The sequence below is a fragment of the Cottoperca gobio genome, chromosome 11 (assembly GCF_900634415.1).
Source record: "Cottoperca gobio chromosome 11, fCotGob3.1, whole genome shotgun sequence".
Taxonomy (NCBI): domain Eukaryota; kingdom Metazoa; phylum Chordata; class Actinopteri; order Perciformes; family Bovichtidae; genus Cottoperca; species Cottoperca gobio.
Window position 1 is genome coordinate 12,850,258 of NC_041365.1, and position 15,533 is coordinate 12,865,790.

Below are 15,533 nucleotides of genomic sequence, written 5' to 3' on the forward strand. Positions count from 1 at the left end.
TCTGTGTGTCGACTAAAGTGCAAGAGAAAAATAAAACGTGTGTGAGGTTATTTTTAATCGTAACTGCAATTTTTATAATTCAGAGTGACTCAGCAGTTTTCATTTGTCCTGGACTGTTATTCACAGCGAGCTTGGCTTCTGTGTTTGTGTGGACATTAATTTAAGTAGTGGTTAAATATTACCTCCCATTTCTCCCTGTATCTGGTATCTTATAGCCTGTGCTGTTTTTATTGTACCTGGCTACACAATGATCGTGTTGGACAATGAATGGATTGAGTTGAGGTCATTTGATACTCCTACAGCTTGAGTAAGCTCTTGAAGAGTAACACACACATTAGTGGCCGCTAAGTGTCCTGGCTCAATGTACTGCTAATATGAGTCAGAGGGTGGAGCTTTGTGCGTACTGCATACTGTGCTTTGGGTTTTAATCAGTGTCTTGTTTTGTCAGGAAAAAGCCTCATTTCCTCTCTTTGCTACTGATTTGGCTGACTGCATAAATTGCGGCTGCATGTCTGCTTTTCTGAGAAACGTTCAGTCAAAGCCTAATCTGTGAAAAGTCTCACCGTGGGTTTCACTTTGCCCCTTTGGCTTCAACAATGCCAAGAGTACCCAACAATGCCCTGATTGATATAAACAAGTGAAATCTTGAAAAGCCTGGGAAGCGCTGCCTGGTAGCGGATCCATGATGCCGCCTTTTAGCAGATCCTTTTGATCAAACTACACGCCACACAAACCTCTTTTGAGAATTCCTCTGCCAGGAAACCAGTCCATAACCTTCAACTGTTGTTCTCCCTTTCACCCATATAGAGTGGTACATGAATGAGTCCTGAAACCTGGAAATGAGTCAGCATTTTTGCACTTCCGGTTCCCTCATCCTGAAAGTTTTTGGTTAGATGCCTGAAATAAAGTCTGTGTTTTTTACACAAGCTTAAGAGACTTTCCCATTCAAGTGCCTTAAAGAGACTACGGAGGTTGTCTGGGACATTAAACGTCGTCATGCTGAACACGGAAACTCAAAGCTCAGCCCTGCAGCACTATTTTTCACAACCAACTTCCATCCTTCTCTTTGAACTATGACTATGTTGCGAAAGGTATTTTCTAGCTCTCACAGTGACGTGTAGTTTTGGACATCAGTACGGTACATCATTGTTTTCTTCTTCCAGGTGTTTCAGCAAATCTCTGCCGGGTGACGGGCGGGGTGTTTGGGATCCACTGGAGCAGCATCATCAGCCTGGGTTGGCACTCTCTGGCGAATGGGAGAGGCGGGGCAACATGTTGGGAGTCCTGCTGCTTGAATCCGAGCTGCAACGCTGTGTGGAGCCTCGGCGGGCAATGCGTGCTCCTCCGCTGCTCTCGGAATTGGGGCTGCCCCATCATCTCCCTGCCCCAGCCCCACCAGGAGTCCCTCGGCCTCCTTCAGCTGCTCTCAAAGGTGTGTGTGTGTGTGTGTGTGTGTGTGTGTGTGTGTGTGTGTGTGTGTGTGTGTGTGTGTGTGTGTGTGTGTGTGTGTGTGTGTGTGTGTGTGTGTGTGTGTGTGTGTGTGTGTGTGTGTGTGTGTGTGTGTGTGTGTGTGTGTGTGTGTGTGTGTGTGTGTGAAAATAAATAAAATATATTTCTTTATTTCTCTTTTACTTTACTTCAAGTCTCCCGTCATCACAGCAAGGCGTAGAAGAGCTCTTCACGCACAGCGTGCTGGAAGCCACACAGGACACCTAACCAGCACGGTGAGTTCACAGAATATTGGTTACTTTTAAAACTTTGTTGATTTTTGCATCTTTGACTTTTTTTCTTCTGTTGCTGTTAATATTAAGCCGTCTGTACCAGCACTGAAATGAGCCGGCCCATATTCTTCCCTTATCTTTGCTGTTCTTTCTTAAATACTTCCAACCTTCATTCTTGCTATCAAACTAGTAAGTTAAGAGTGTAGTTGTAGATTTGTGGAGTATATAAACAAATCTATCTGGAAATATGAATAATATGGCTCCTTGAAGGTTCCCCAAATCTTTGTCAGGCCGTTCAAACCTACAGTTTTTATCTGTTTCTACAGGAGAGTACTAAACTGAAACCCGCTCGACCATCACCATCAGTACCCAGCACCATCGCACTTCTTCAACCAGCCCAAAAGAACCATAGCCAGTTAGCCAATGGGAGTGCAGACATCGCTCCAGCTCCATCACAGCAGAACTCAACGGAAACCATCGATACTGCCGCGTCTTCCAATAGCAGTGATGTCAGTACACCCACAGCTGCAACTGCTTTCATCACAACTCCAACTCAGGCTGGTAAGGAAGCTACTGTCTGCAGCAGTGGGTGTCAACGATCACCTATTTTAGGCTTGTTCAGTAATATGTCTTGTCTTCATTTATTCATTCTGAACTACTAAATAATGTAGCAGCATCACTGTGGGTTTGCAGCCTTGGAGGAAGATTTCACAAGACTCTCATGTCCTTTCTTTACTAAAAATCTTTGTCCATTTTCCGTTTTTCTGTTGCACACAGGGAAACAAAAGATCTGTTACTGTGCCGTCTTTGTTTCCGCTTCAGCTGATGTTTGAGAAAATGAAGATGTACAATGCCCACAGATTTTTATGGCAGACTGCTCCGATGTTATTTTTCCAGATGAAAGCAACATGTGCTTTGTGAATATAATCAAATGAGTGTGAGCAATAGGAATGTGCTGACTCACACTGGTCTTCTACAAACAGGAATAACTCGTATGAACCGTTTCTCTTCCCAATACCCTAAAGTGTGTTCACAGAATGTTTCACTAAGAATTACTCTATTAGCGGTTCTAACAGTAACAGGATGAGCTGGTTTAAATAAAAACACAGAAGTTGTACGAAGGTCAGCTGCACTGTATGAGGAGCGGAGACTTGCATACACAACAAGAGCCCGTGACTCTGAAAGGGAACATCTCACATTCACAGTTTGATTTATAAAGGAAAACCAATTTCACACATCCTGATCAGTTTACACAGTCATGTGGCTCCGAGGGGAGTTCTGTCAAGTCTGGGAAAATAACCCTGACAATTCAATAAGGGTTTTTATTAGATTTGTATTTCATCTCGTCTTGGGCGTTGAGACTAGAGAAGTTTGAATGGAAAGTCTGTGTTTATGAATTAGGCTGTGGAATGGGTGAGGCACTGTTTGTGTTTACAAGGCAGGGAGCTCTGATTCTGTTTGTTTGATTTTGTTCTTTTCCCCGACAGTGAGGGAGCTGGTGGTGTCAGCAGGAGAGAGTGTGGAGGTCACGTTGCCGCACAATGCGGTGGAGCTCAACGTCTTCGTGGTCCCTACACCCCCGCTAGGTAAGTTCCATTGAACAATTAAAGTTCATTACCTGGAAACTTGTTACACACTGTGATTAATTAAATCATGTCATTTTTAGCAGTTTACTGCAGAAGTGTCTTAATATGTAGCAGCATTTTGTTACACCCGGAGGTGGATTTTCTAATGTTTTTTAAGTGTAAGATGGCACAGAGTTATTAAAGCTTTCCAATATCTGATGTATTTGACTTGAATGTATTCTAATTGCAGAGCATTGAGCATGTTTAGTGTTCTGTAATGCAGTGATGAAGCACAATCTGTTTGACGGTTGTATTCCATCACCATCAGTGTACTGCATGTCAAACTGAACACTTGCCAGAGAATTTCAAATCCAGTCTGGAAAAAGATCACGCAGTTATGAAGAGCGATGCACGTCATCATTTTGTTAATCCCTTGATCCCAATCCTCAACATGCCAACGATCTCAAAATCTCCCATATGGAAACGATCCTTATCTTAATTAAATGCATGAGTCATTTTTTTTATGTTGCTATTTCTTTACAGGGACAAACTATGTATTTGACTGGCGTCTGATAACTCATCCCAAAGATTACAGTGGGCAGATGGAAGGGCAACACACCACGACACTTGAACTCAGCAAGGTAAAGATCACAGCCTTCATATTCATGTACCGCTGACAATAAAATGCAACTCTATTGAATGTACAAACGGAAGGTTTCAGTCGTGTGTAAAGGATGCAGATTCTGTTCGGTTCCTCTTTCTGCCTGTTTGACTTGCTCGCTCTCTCTCTCTCTCAGCTGACTGTGGGCCTGTATGAGTTTGAGGTGACGGTGGAAGGGGACGGGGCTTATGGAGAAGGTTACGTCAATGTCACAGTCAAACCAGGTGAGGTCGAACTTTCAAAACAAACAAAGGTTGCTGCACACAAGACAATAATCCAAACACAACATGCTTTGAAGTAAATATCAATTTGATGAAGCTCACAATGTTTTAATTTAATTTTTTAATTTCTGGACCCTTTATTCAACTCAATGGATATGGGGCTGCTTTTTTGAGTATTAAGCAAATATCCTGTTAAATGTCTTCCAGTCCGTGTTATTGAGGACATGCTTATGACTAGGGCTGTACACAATGTCTTTTTCTATTGAGGCTTTTGAATAAAGCTTTGTTATCTGTGACTTTCAATATCTTTATATGCAATCTATCTATAAGTTTGTCATTATTATACAATTTTGCTATGTTAATCTTTTCTGTACACATTAACTGCAGACCTGTCAGTCCTGGCGAGAGAGGGATCCCCTGTCAAGACAATCTGTAGCTGTACAGATTGTAAAGCCCTTTGAGACAAATGATTTGTGCGCCTAAATATTCACAAAGACATATGGGAAAGCATATGCAAAGGGAAACACAGAAACATTGACTGAAAGACAATTAATGGGATATTTCTGTAACAACAGTAGAACCTACAGCCTTAAAAACATTATTACGTTGTTGTTACTGCGATGTGCAGTGAGGTTTTCATATTGATGTGTTGCTAAGTTTCTGCTTTTATTTAAAAACATTTTTAAAAAGGTATTCAAGAAAAAGCTTTTTAGGACAGAACTATTGAAATGTATAATTGTTCTGATTTTAACCAGTGCCTGTATGTATTTATCTGTAATGGAAATGTACGGCTTGATAATTCTGTCTAATAGTCCGCCTGCTAAATGTAGTCAAGCTAAGCAATGATATGCTGTGGCTGTTCTGCCGCAGTAGGTCTTCAGCAGGGCATGACTGACGCACAGCTCCAGTAAGCGCGTTCATTTCTTGTTTTCAACCTGACAGAGCTGCGGGTAAACAAGCGTCCTGTTGCCGTAGTTTCTCCAAAGTTCCAGGAGATCTCCTTGCCAACGAGCTCTACGGTCATAGACGGCAGCCGTGAGTGTGACACGTGACACACACAACGTATTCATAGACCTTGTACCTGAAATATGTTACCTTTTCCTCTCATGTCATCAAATGTATTTAACCGGCCCATTTCCCCTGTGCCCCTGCTCCTCTACGTCCTCCTCCCTTCCTTCCTCCTCCTTACAGAGAGCACTGACGACGACAAGGTGGTGGCATGGTACTGGGAAGAGGTTAAAGGTGCCCTGAGGGAGGATAAGGTCTATGCCGGCAACCCCGTCCTCACCCTCACCGACCTGGTGCCCGGGAACTACACATTCAGGTACAGATGGGCTTCAATCATGACATTGTTTTAACTTTCAGAGGTCCACAGGTTTCAGAAGTATTTTTAGATAAATATGTTGCTAACTCCTACTTAAGAATTTACAAAGATAAATAAATATTCAGGATCTTGAATACTGTCCCTCGTTTCTCTATACATGTTCATTAGTGTGCCATTAAAAGCAGAGGAATGTCTGGCTTGAAGTTACTTATTCAAATGAAACTTACGATTTGGAGAGATAAACCCATCGCAGATTTCTTGGCCAATTCTAATTTTCTTTCCGATTCTTTTTCTTTCTAAGAACTATAATTAACAGTATTGAGCAGGAGTGTCAAACTCATTTTAGTTCAGGGGCCACATACAGCACAATTTGATCTCAAGTGGGCAGGACCAGTAACATCACAGCATAATAACCTATAAGTAACGACAACTCCAAATGTTCCCCTTTGTTTTAGTGCAAAAAAGTACACGTACATTCTGAAAATGTTCAAATTTTATCTTTTTACAAAACATTATGAACAACATGAAATTTCTTAAGAAAAAAAAGGTGCAATTTCAACAATAGTATTAGTTTATAATTTACACATGTGTGTTACAACTTACAGATCACAGTGTATTTACAAAGGCACAAAACATTTCGTCATAGGTATCTAGAACAGTATTTTACTTTATGATCAAAACCACTCATTTTTACACTTTGCAAAGTCATCCCTCGGGCCGGATTTAAGATTTTTGCATTGCAGTTTGTGTGTTTCACCTAAAGAATGTCCTTTCTCAGTTTGACAGTAACGGACTCAGACGGAGCCACAAACTCGACACAGGCCACCATCTTGGTCAACAAAGCCAAGGACTACCCGCCTGTGGCCAATGCCGGCCCTAACCAGGTCTGAAGTGTTTTCTATCTGTTCTGTTATTTAATGCACCAAACCACCATTTTGTTATTCATATAAATGTGAAGTAGGTTACCTAAACGTGAAGAATGGCAAAATTCTGCTGTGAACCAATCGTTTTGTCTTTCCTCTTACTTCATCCAGGTCATCCAGTTGCCACGCAACTCCATCACTCTGTACGGCAACCAAAGCACCGACGACCATGATTCCCTGTCCTATGAGTGGTCCCTCAGCCCTGAGAGCAAAGACAAGGTGGTGGAGATGCAGGTGAGATACTCAAGGACTATGCACATATTTAATTCTCATGTTTCAGCTTATTTTTCCCTGGATATGAGAATTCTGGCTAACAGTGGCATCCTATCGTGCTTTTTTATTTTAGGGTGTGCGGACGCCGATCTTGCAGCTGTCGGTTATGCAGGAGGGAGACTACACCTTCCAGCTGACTGTGACAGACTCAGCCGGACAGCATGAAACTGCCCAGGTCACCGTCATCGTACAGCCAGGTAAACGGCTGGAGAGCAAAAAGAGCTTCTGTTTATGTCACGTCAGCATTTTCTAATAGTGTCTGCAGTGAAACGTTTCCTTACAAATGTCACTCTGTTCTCGTGTTTCTAAGTCTATTCTATCAGCTGTGTGCACGTCTGCACCACTTACAGACAGACTACAATTAAACTTCTTATCTCGACTTTTCAAGTCCTTGCACTCAACGTGCCCTGTGTTACCTCCGGTTTGCCCTCACTCTCTTCCACAGGTTATATTCAAATATACACATGGAGTGCGAAGTGCATACTGAGCAGCAGTTAATACTGTAGCTGTGTTTATACTCGGCCCACATAATGTGTGAAGCTGTCCTCGGTACTTAAGCTGCTGTTAGGAAATTCTGTTTGCTTAACCTGCACGTGTACGTTTAACCTGATAAGCACCCGGTGTAAACTGTAGACTGCAAACACACACAGGCAAGACGCTCTTGTAGAGTTTGAACAGTAGCCTTTATGTGAACACACATCCACCTGCAAGGTCAGACAGTGTCAACCATTTGAGTAATAATATGTGAAAGAAACGGCAGTGTGTTAGTCAGAGTCTGTAATATTAGGTATTTCAGAGCAGCACTGCTGTTCTTTGATGATGCACTTTCACTCTTATTCCTTTTTGTGTCATAGTTCACCTGGCAGAGCGTGTCTCGAGTATCTTCAGCTGTACAATAACAAATAATCCCCCCCCAAAAATCGGAAAAGTTTCCCCTTGAGTGCAGAATGTTATAGTTTGAAAGGAATTAAAGCTGCACTACTGATTCCTTTTTGATCATATTTGAAGAATGATGTGCTATGTGGAAGAAATGCTTCATGTTGTTTTCTCTTAAGCTCAGAGGACAACCAGACACTTTTGACAGCCATTATCCCACTTACTACTTTATCTTTCATGTGGGTTGTACAATCGAGATTTATTTTTAGTTTCCTCTCACTCTCCATCCTCCAGAAAACAATAAGCCACCTGTAGCAGATGCAGGACCGGAGAAAGAGCTGACGCTGCCTGTTGATCGAACCACGCTGGATGGCGGTAAGAGCAGTGATGACCAGAAGATAGCCACCTTCCACTGGAAACAAACGAAGTGAGTCCAACACAGACCGATCCACACATCTGCCGGCAATGGCTGCACGCTCCTTGTTGATGCAATAACGGAAACGTTGTTAGATAAAAAACGTTATTACAAATACAGTTTTTAATTCAAATGTACAAAAACAGACATTCAAAAACAAACTCTGTTACAACATATTGTTCAGTGTCAGCAGATTGTCTTTCACACTCTGTTTCTGTCCGTCTGTCCGTCCACCAGGGGTCCTGATGGTGTGAAGATTGAGAATGCAGACGGCGCCGTTGCCACAGTAACAGGTCTTGAGGTCGGCATTTACGAGTTCACCCTGACCGTAACGGATGACAGGAAGCTGCAGAGTAGCGACACTGTCACGGTCATCGTCAGAGAAGGTGTGTGTGTGTGTGTGTGTGTGTGTGTGTGTGTGTGTGTGTGTGTGTGTGTGTGTGTGTGTGTGTGTGTGTGTGTGTGTGTGTGTGTGTGTGTGTGTGTGTGTGTGTGTGTGTGTGTGTGTGTGTGTGTGTGTGTGTGTGTGTGTGTGTGTGTGTGTGTGTGTGTGATGACAGAAGCATTTCCCCTGCATTAAGCATAATAAGTAGATTTCTATTGTGTCAGCAGAAGTCGCTCTTATCTCAGCAGTATAGTAAAAGCTGCCCTTAACACACACACACACACACAATCTGATAATTATACATTGTTACACTCACAGTATATGCACATACAGACTTCATGTACACACTCGCATCTGAACTATATTTATTACATTCACTGATGCTGAAAAGCACCGAATATTGTCTCTGGCTGTGAGACTGGGTGCACAACCTAAAAAATATGTATCATATTAAATATGAAGCTGCTTTGATGGTGTGCCTACTCGTTCTACTTTGATAAAACTGATACTTGCATGTGGCATAGGTATTCCTTTACCTTAAAGCATATAAACAAACCTTTTAAAGTGTTTAGCAGGTACTTTAAAAAACTTTATGTTGATGCGCTGAAATAATCTTCAATCCATAATCTGTACAATTTGTAGTTGCAACATGTTTGTTTTTTTCAAAGTCTCCTGATTTGTAATTGGTATAGATATAAAACTGGTAACAAGCATGGGACACTGGTTGTTACTGTACCTGGACCACCTCAGTGAATGTTCACACTATTTCATGATGATGATGATGTGTTTTCCAAATAAATGTCATTCATAATGTTTTTTTCCACCAGAACTGGACCAGCCTCCAGTGGCTCATGTTGTGTCGAGTCCAACCATCGCTCTGCCGGTCAGGACCGGCACTCTGGATGGATCTCACTCCACTGACGATAAAGGTGGAGTCGGCTACCTGTGGACCAGAGATGATAACAGCCCTGCGGCTGGGGTGAGTTTATAAAACTAAAGAAAATTCCACCTTACAAAACCTTTTATTCACTTAAACCACACGAAAACGGCGTAAAACAGAAACATCTTAACATCCCTTTTTATTTTTGTTCCAATAGGATGTACTGAACAACTCTGACCACCAGCCAGTGCTGTTTCTGGGGAACCTGGTGGAGGGGAAGTACAGCTTCACCCTGACTGTAACTGACAGTAAGGGACAGACCAGCACTGACAGAGGCACAGTGGAGGTCAAACCAGGTGAAGTAAACAGTTGTGTTTTCTCTATCCACTGCCAGATAATTAGATTACAGCTTTTTATCACGAAATTAGGAATGTATTGGAGTTTATTTTTTACCTTCAAACAAGTCCGTGCATGTAAATGTCTTCAGAGACTCAACAATTAACGGCAGAAGGTCTAGCAGGTCAGTGTGCAGCATACGGTGCACAGACTCAAACGCAGCCAGAAACTAATCCGTCACTTGGAGCTCTGGCCTCTTTCCCAGATTGTAGAGTGTCAGATGGGTCCTGCAATCAGTCTCATGTTTTCTCCTTGTTTCTTTTTCTTTCCCACTACACTCCTCTGTACCCTCCTTCCCTCCTCTTCATGTCTCTACTATCTCTGTTGATCAGACATATGGGAGCGTGACCTGGTGGAGTTGGTGCTCGAGGTCTCTGTATCCCAGGTCTCCCACCGTCAGCGCGACATGCTGCTGCGCCAGGTCGGGGTTTTGCTGGGCGTGCTCGACAGCGACATCACTGTGCGAGAGATTAGTGCGTTTAATGAGCACAGGTGAGTCACACTGCTCCATTTTTTACTTTTGATCTTGTTAAATGGTAACTTTAGTATTTTTCAACCTTGACCCTATTTTCCCCTGTTTTTGTGCATAAGTGCCTAATGGGGACAACCTTTTTTAAAACTGGTCCAGTATTGAGCGAGAGCGCTTCAGCTGGCACCAGCGTAACGGGATGCAATGTAATCCTTCCGTGCAATTACACACAGTCAATGTACATCCACTTAAAATGCTTGTTTTTGCCACTGACAGGCTCACATTCTTATTATACGTGTCTGACAACATTATGGAAAGGACCCTACAAAGAAATATATTTTTTTCTTTACCATTTGCTTGATCCGGTTTGTTTGTTATTGTTTCATGTGACTTGTTGCTGGAAAACAACGGCAACATGCATAAATTAGCTGAAAGGTAAAGAAAACTGTGCGGAATTACCTGATAAGATTCGATTGCAGCGCCATCACTCAAAGCTGGGCCAATTTCGAAAATCAAAACATGGGAAAATAGGTTCCAGGTTGAAAAGTACCAAAGATTCCCTCTAAGTTTTATATCTGGTCTGAAATCTATTGATTTTGTAATAATAGGATCTGTTATCTTATTATAATCCCAACTTTACGTTCCAAAACCTGGTAATGAACACATCAACATCACCATTAAAAAGGCTGGAATGAGATTTTCTTGATTTGGCTCCATTAGTGGTCATTACTATATAAGTGAGCGTTTTCCCCCTCCTTCTCCCTCCTCAGTACTCGTTTGGTCTTCCTGGTGTCAGGTGGTCCAGGACGCCCTCCTCTGTCAGGCCGAAGCGTTGCTCTTAGTCTACGCAACAAATTGCGCAAACAGAAGAATGACTTTCTCATCTACAAGGCCCGACGAGTGGATACAGTCAGTGAGTACCTGACACATACAGTTTGTAATAGACAAATACAACAAAGGAAAAAAAGTAAAGAGGAACACTTTTTACATCGTAAGCCAAATTAAGTGGTACTGTTGCTGGACATGATTTTAGGTTTTGTATGATACAGCATATTAGTTTACAAGTAGTGTATCTTATTCAAAGCACCTATTTTAGGTCTATGTTCTATGATGTGCACATGTTGCACTTGGTATTTTGTTGCTCCTTGTTTCTGTCTTTTTTTTCTGCAAGGTAATTTACCACTCTTCGATATTAAGACTAATTTCTCATCTACCGTCCACTCTGCCATTCTCTTCCCTCAGTCTGCCAGCTGAACTGCTCGAGTCACGGCGAGTGTGACTCGTTCACACGGCGTTGTGTCTGCCAGCCTTTCTGGATGGAAAACTTCATCAGAGCTCAGCTTGGAGATGCAGAGAGCAACTGTGGTGAGATGACTCTTAACAGAATATTTTAGTCTGTTAGTGCATCATTCGGCTTTAATCTTTTTACGTGTCACATAGTAATAACATACTTAGCTTTTGAGTCTAACTAAATATTCTGCTTTCAGAATGGAGCGTACTCTATGTGACTATAGCGTCCTTCATGATTGTGGTTGCTTTAGCAACAGTTGTCTGGGGGATGGTGTGTTGCTGCAACAAGTGAGTGCGATTTCTAAAATATCAAATATTGTTACAATTATTACTAAATGTCTTTGGACACGTACGGTAAAGTTTAACTCACAGGATTGTGTTTTACCCACTTCTTTAATTACCAACTGATGATATTTGGCGTTTTGTTTTATTTTTCCCCAAAGGCGTAAGAGCAAAGTGCGCAGAAGCAAAAGTAGATATAAAATGGTAGAAGCTGATGAGCAAGACAGTCTGGAGCTACAACCACCTAGAGCTGGTAAGACACATGCATATACACCATCACCACCATCACCACCATCACCACCACACATTGTAGTTCACCGTCTTTTCCACTGTTGCACATTAGCAGCTGCGAATCACAGGGGAAATCTCAAACACTTTAACTGAAGTTCACAGAAATCATACACTGCACACAGTTTACTGCTCACACTTCCAGTGAGTGATGCTTTATTTCCAAGGATGCTAAAGGTGAGTGTGTATTTGGAAATAAGATTTTAAACTTGAGAATTTTGATTATCTTTTTTTAAAGAGGTGCTGCACGCTCAAACAAGTTTTTGTTGAGCCGTTAACTAAACGATGTGACTTTGTTGTGATGAAACGCATCAATGCTGCGGTTAATATTGACATTTCTTACCAAATTTATAAAAATTGTAATTTCATTGGCTGAAAATGCCTCAACACGCCATCTACTGTTTTAAAGCAGCCCTGAACTTTGCGAGGAAAAATCCTGAAATAGTGTTGACCGGTTGAGACTTTATCCCAATTTATATATAAATAAATAATGTTAACACCTTCTAATCAGAGCACTTCCTGCCTCACTCTCACACTCATTTCTTTCTGTCCTCCTTCTCTTCCACCACCTGCCTCCTACCAGCCCGCCTGAAGCTGGTGCCTGCTCCCACCTCCTCCGCCCTCATGCACTCAGACTCTGACCTGGACAGTGATGAAGGGCAGGGCGGGCCGTGGACGGAGCAAGAGCGCGGGCATCTCCTGCGGCCCCAGAACGGCTCCCTGAGGAACGGACAGGGGCCGGTGAGGGGCAAAAAGCAACGAGAAGAGCTGCTATAGCAAGCGAGGAGGGGGCTCGCTGCTGGCCTCTCTCTCACACACACACACACACACACACACACACACACACACACACACACACACACACACACACACACACACACACACACACACACACACACACACACACACACACACACACACACACACACACTCACACACACCTCCTCCAACTGACTTCCCCTCACCTCCTCACTCTTCCAGTTTCTCTTTTGTTGTTCTTCAACACAAAAACCTCCCACCTCTCATCTATGAAGACAAACTGTATGTTACGTGGATTAAGGAAGGGAAAGGGAGGAAAAACACTGTCCACTGTCACAGAAAGAAACAAACACCACTGTACTGACATTTCCCTGCTCCCACACTGAGCCACAGGAAGGAAAAACAAGACACCATTTCCTCAAGGAATCGGGGTGAGCACTGTGTTTTGAATGGTGTAAAAATATAACATAGATCCCTATTATTTAACACAGAGACAAAAAGAATGTACTGTAACCCCTCTTACTGACTGACTTTCTGGATAAAAAAAAAAAAAAAAACCCCTTCAATGCCACGAAAAGCACCCATGTGACACGCTCACACCTCGCCTCTTGTAGACACGCATGTACACACACAAAGACGTCGTATTCACACTGTTCCAGGTCAACCTGATGCTACCAAACTGCCATGTTGAAACCAATGGTTAACTCTGCTCTGAAGGTTTTTGTTAATGGGTGACATGGTGACTCATTGGAAGGAAAAACACAACCAAAACAAGAGCTAGCAACAGCGATGGACCCTCCTCCAAATAAACAACACATGTGCATGAAGAGTGACAGATTGCCGTACTGGAATGATCGCCTGCATGTTTGTATGAGGGTGTATGTGTGGATCTTTTCTGCCTAATGTGTCAAAAGGTATTTCTTTAGAGCCGTTTTCTATCTTTTCATTTCAGTTATTAACCCGTGAAAGAGTCACAATGTTGCCAGCATTGACAACCCGAGGCAGAAGATCCTTTACAAAAAACAAATGCCATGCTTTTATTCTGAAGGTTTCTCTGTGGTTGAAATACTGGAACACACTGGATTACGCAACATTAATGAGTTATGACGAAGAGAAGTTAACAACGCAACAAATGGGACTGCTTCCTCACTCACCTCAACATGTATTAATGGAACAACTGCTTGAACCATAAAGACCACTGAGGTTTTTTGTATGTTTTTTTTAAATTATATTTTATTTTTTAAACAAACAACCTTCAGGCTGTGATTAGATGTCGATGCACTTTGATTTCATGTCGGTCAGCTTCGGTCTCATTGTGTCCCTTGTTGGTTGAAAAGAAAGATCTGTAATGGTTAACGTTAGAAAGATTCAGCCATAAAGAAAACAAGACTTTAATGTATTAAAAATGTATAAAATATTTAATAGCCTTGACTTTAAAGATAAAAGGAAAATATATATTTTAGCAATCGTGAATGCAGCTCAAGTCCAGAAGCACCTCAGTAATTTTAACTTACCTGTGGGCTTGACATAAAAAGGAGGGTGTAAGCTAAATGTGTGGCAAAGTGGGACTTTCACTTTATTAATCCTGTGAGGTCATTTTTGCAGTTTTTGTGCAACTCTGTGAAGCAACCAATTATAATTGCCCCCCCCAAATAGGATGAGCACATTTATCCTTGCTTTTCTTTTGGCAAATATTCAGTTAGTTTAATTTGACGATTTATTCAAATTACACAAAAAACACAAGGGTTTCCGCATGACAAAAGTTAAACATTAAAACAGGTCTTGCTGAACTTCCATTATGGATGAAAGTGAGGGTTAGGGTTATGTGTCCAGAATGACCAGAAACTGCTGAAATGATGTCTTCCTACAAATAAGACGAGAGGTTAATATAAGGGTCATGTGAGGGATATTTTGCCATAAATACAACAGGAAGGCTCTAAGACAAGTTCCTTGTAAGAACACGGAAGATCTATGCATCCATTTCTTCTGTGAGCGAAGACTTTAACCAAATGACGCTTCCCTTGCCTGTGAAACTGTCCTGTATGTCCACAAATTGAGTCACTTTTTCCTTTATTATTTCTGTTGAATGTGAAATAAGCAACAATTGCAATTTATTTACAAAAAAATGTCTATTTCGTACTGTGAAGTCATCTCATGCTGATGTCAGTTCTGCTGCACTAGTTTGGTCTTGGAGCCATGGAACCATCAGGCCATGGAGGAGATATTTAAGAAATAGATTTTATTTGGATTTGCTGAAATAATCGGGCCTTCTTTTGGTAACTTGTGTGAAGCAAACTAAAATCATGGTGTACCCAAGTGCCAACTCTGTGAAATGTCATCTTTTGCAACACTTTAAAATAATGTCTTATTCTTGCCATGTTTTTTGCACATCGTTGGAAATGGCTTTTGGATTATTGCCAAGTTTTTACATTTTACATACACTCTCATTTCAAGGATAATTATGTTACCTATTTGACAACACAACATTGATCATTTCCTCTGTTACATGTACAACATTTGTGACTTTTGGGATTTATAGAAGTAAGTGAATTGACCTCGACTCTGACAGAGTCCACTGTGAAGGCAGACAACGAAAATAGGAAGCAACTGTTCAATGAAGGGAGATTGATTTAGGATGTTTTAGACACGCTTTTAGTGAAGGATTTCATTCCCTTTATGTGACCAGACTGCAACTGGTTAATCTGTATTTGAATTAAAATAAAAATGCTTCAGTTTGTTCTTGGGTTTTTGGACATATGTTCTTATTTTTTTCTTTATTCTCTGAGCAAAAACTTATGGTGAAAT

General features: G+C 41.7%; 1 protein-coding gene across 2 annotated transcripts in view; it reads left to right on the top strand.

The window, feature by feature from the left end:
* kiaa0319l (KIAA0319-like ortholog) overlaps positions 1–15,472 on the top strand; it is a 23,584-nt gene extending 8,112 nt beyond the window's left edge. For both annotated transcript variants that reach the window (XM_029442706.1, XM_029442707.1), the window contains 21 exons: positions 1,164–1,432; positions 1,644–1,724; positions 2,048–2,282; positions 3,209–3,307; positions 3,830–3,927; positions 4,084–4,171; positions 5,111–5,203; positions 5,360–5,492; positions 6,271–6,376; positions 6,527–6,649; positions 6,762–6,885; positions 7,859–7,991; positions 8,217–8,365; positions 9,192–9,343; positions 9,462–9,600; positions 9,973–10,132; positions 10,880–11,022; positions 11,352–11,474; positions 11,597–11,687; positions 11,843–11,934; positions 12,553–15,472. In XM_029442706.1, coding sequence (XP_029298566.1) covers positions 1,164–1,432; positions 1,644–1,724; positions 2,048–2,282; positions 3,209–3,307; positions 3,830–3,927; positions 4,084–4,171; positions 5,111–5,203; positions 5,360–5,492; positions 6,271–6,376; positions 6,527–6,649; positions 6,762–6,885; positions 7,859–7,991; positions 8,217–8,365; positions 9,192–9,343; positions 9,462–9,600; positions 9,973–10,132; positions 10,880–11,022; positions 11,352–11,474; positions 11,597–11,687; positions 11,843–11,934; positions 12,553–12,746 — 2,825 coding nt within the window. In that variant the 3' untranslated portion in view covers positions 12,747–15,472. The remainder of the gene's footprint in view (positions 1–1,163; positions 1,433–1,643; positions 1,725–2,047; positions 2,283–3,208; positions 3,308–3,829; positions 3,928–4,083; positions 4,172–5,110; positions 5,204–5,359; positions 5,493–6,270; positions 6,377–6,526; positions 6,650–6,761; positions 6,886–7,858; positions 7,992–8,216; positions 8,366–9,191; positions 9,344–9,461; positions 9,601–9,972; positions 10,133–10,879; positions 11,023–11,351; positions 11,475–11,596; positions 11,688–11,842; positions 11,935–12,552) is intronic.
* Positions 15,473–15,533: the final 61 nt, after the last annotated feature.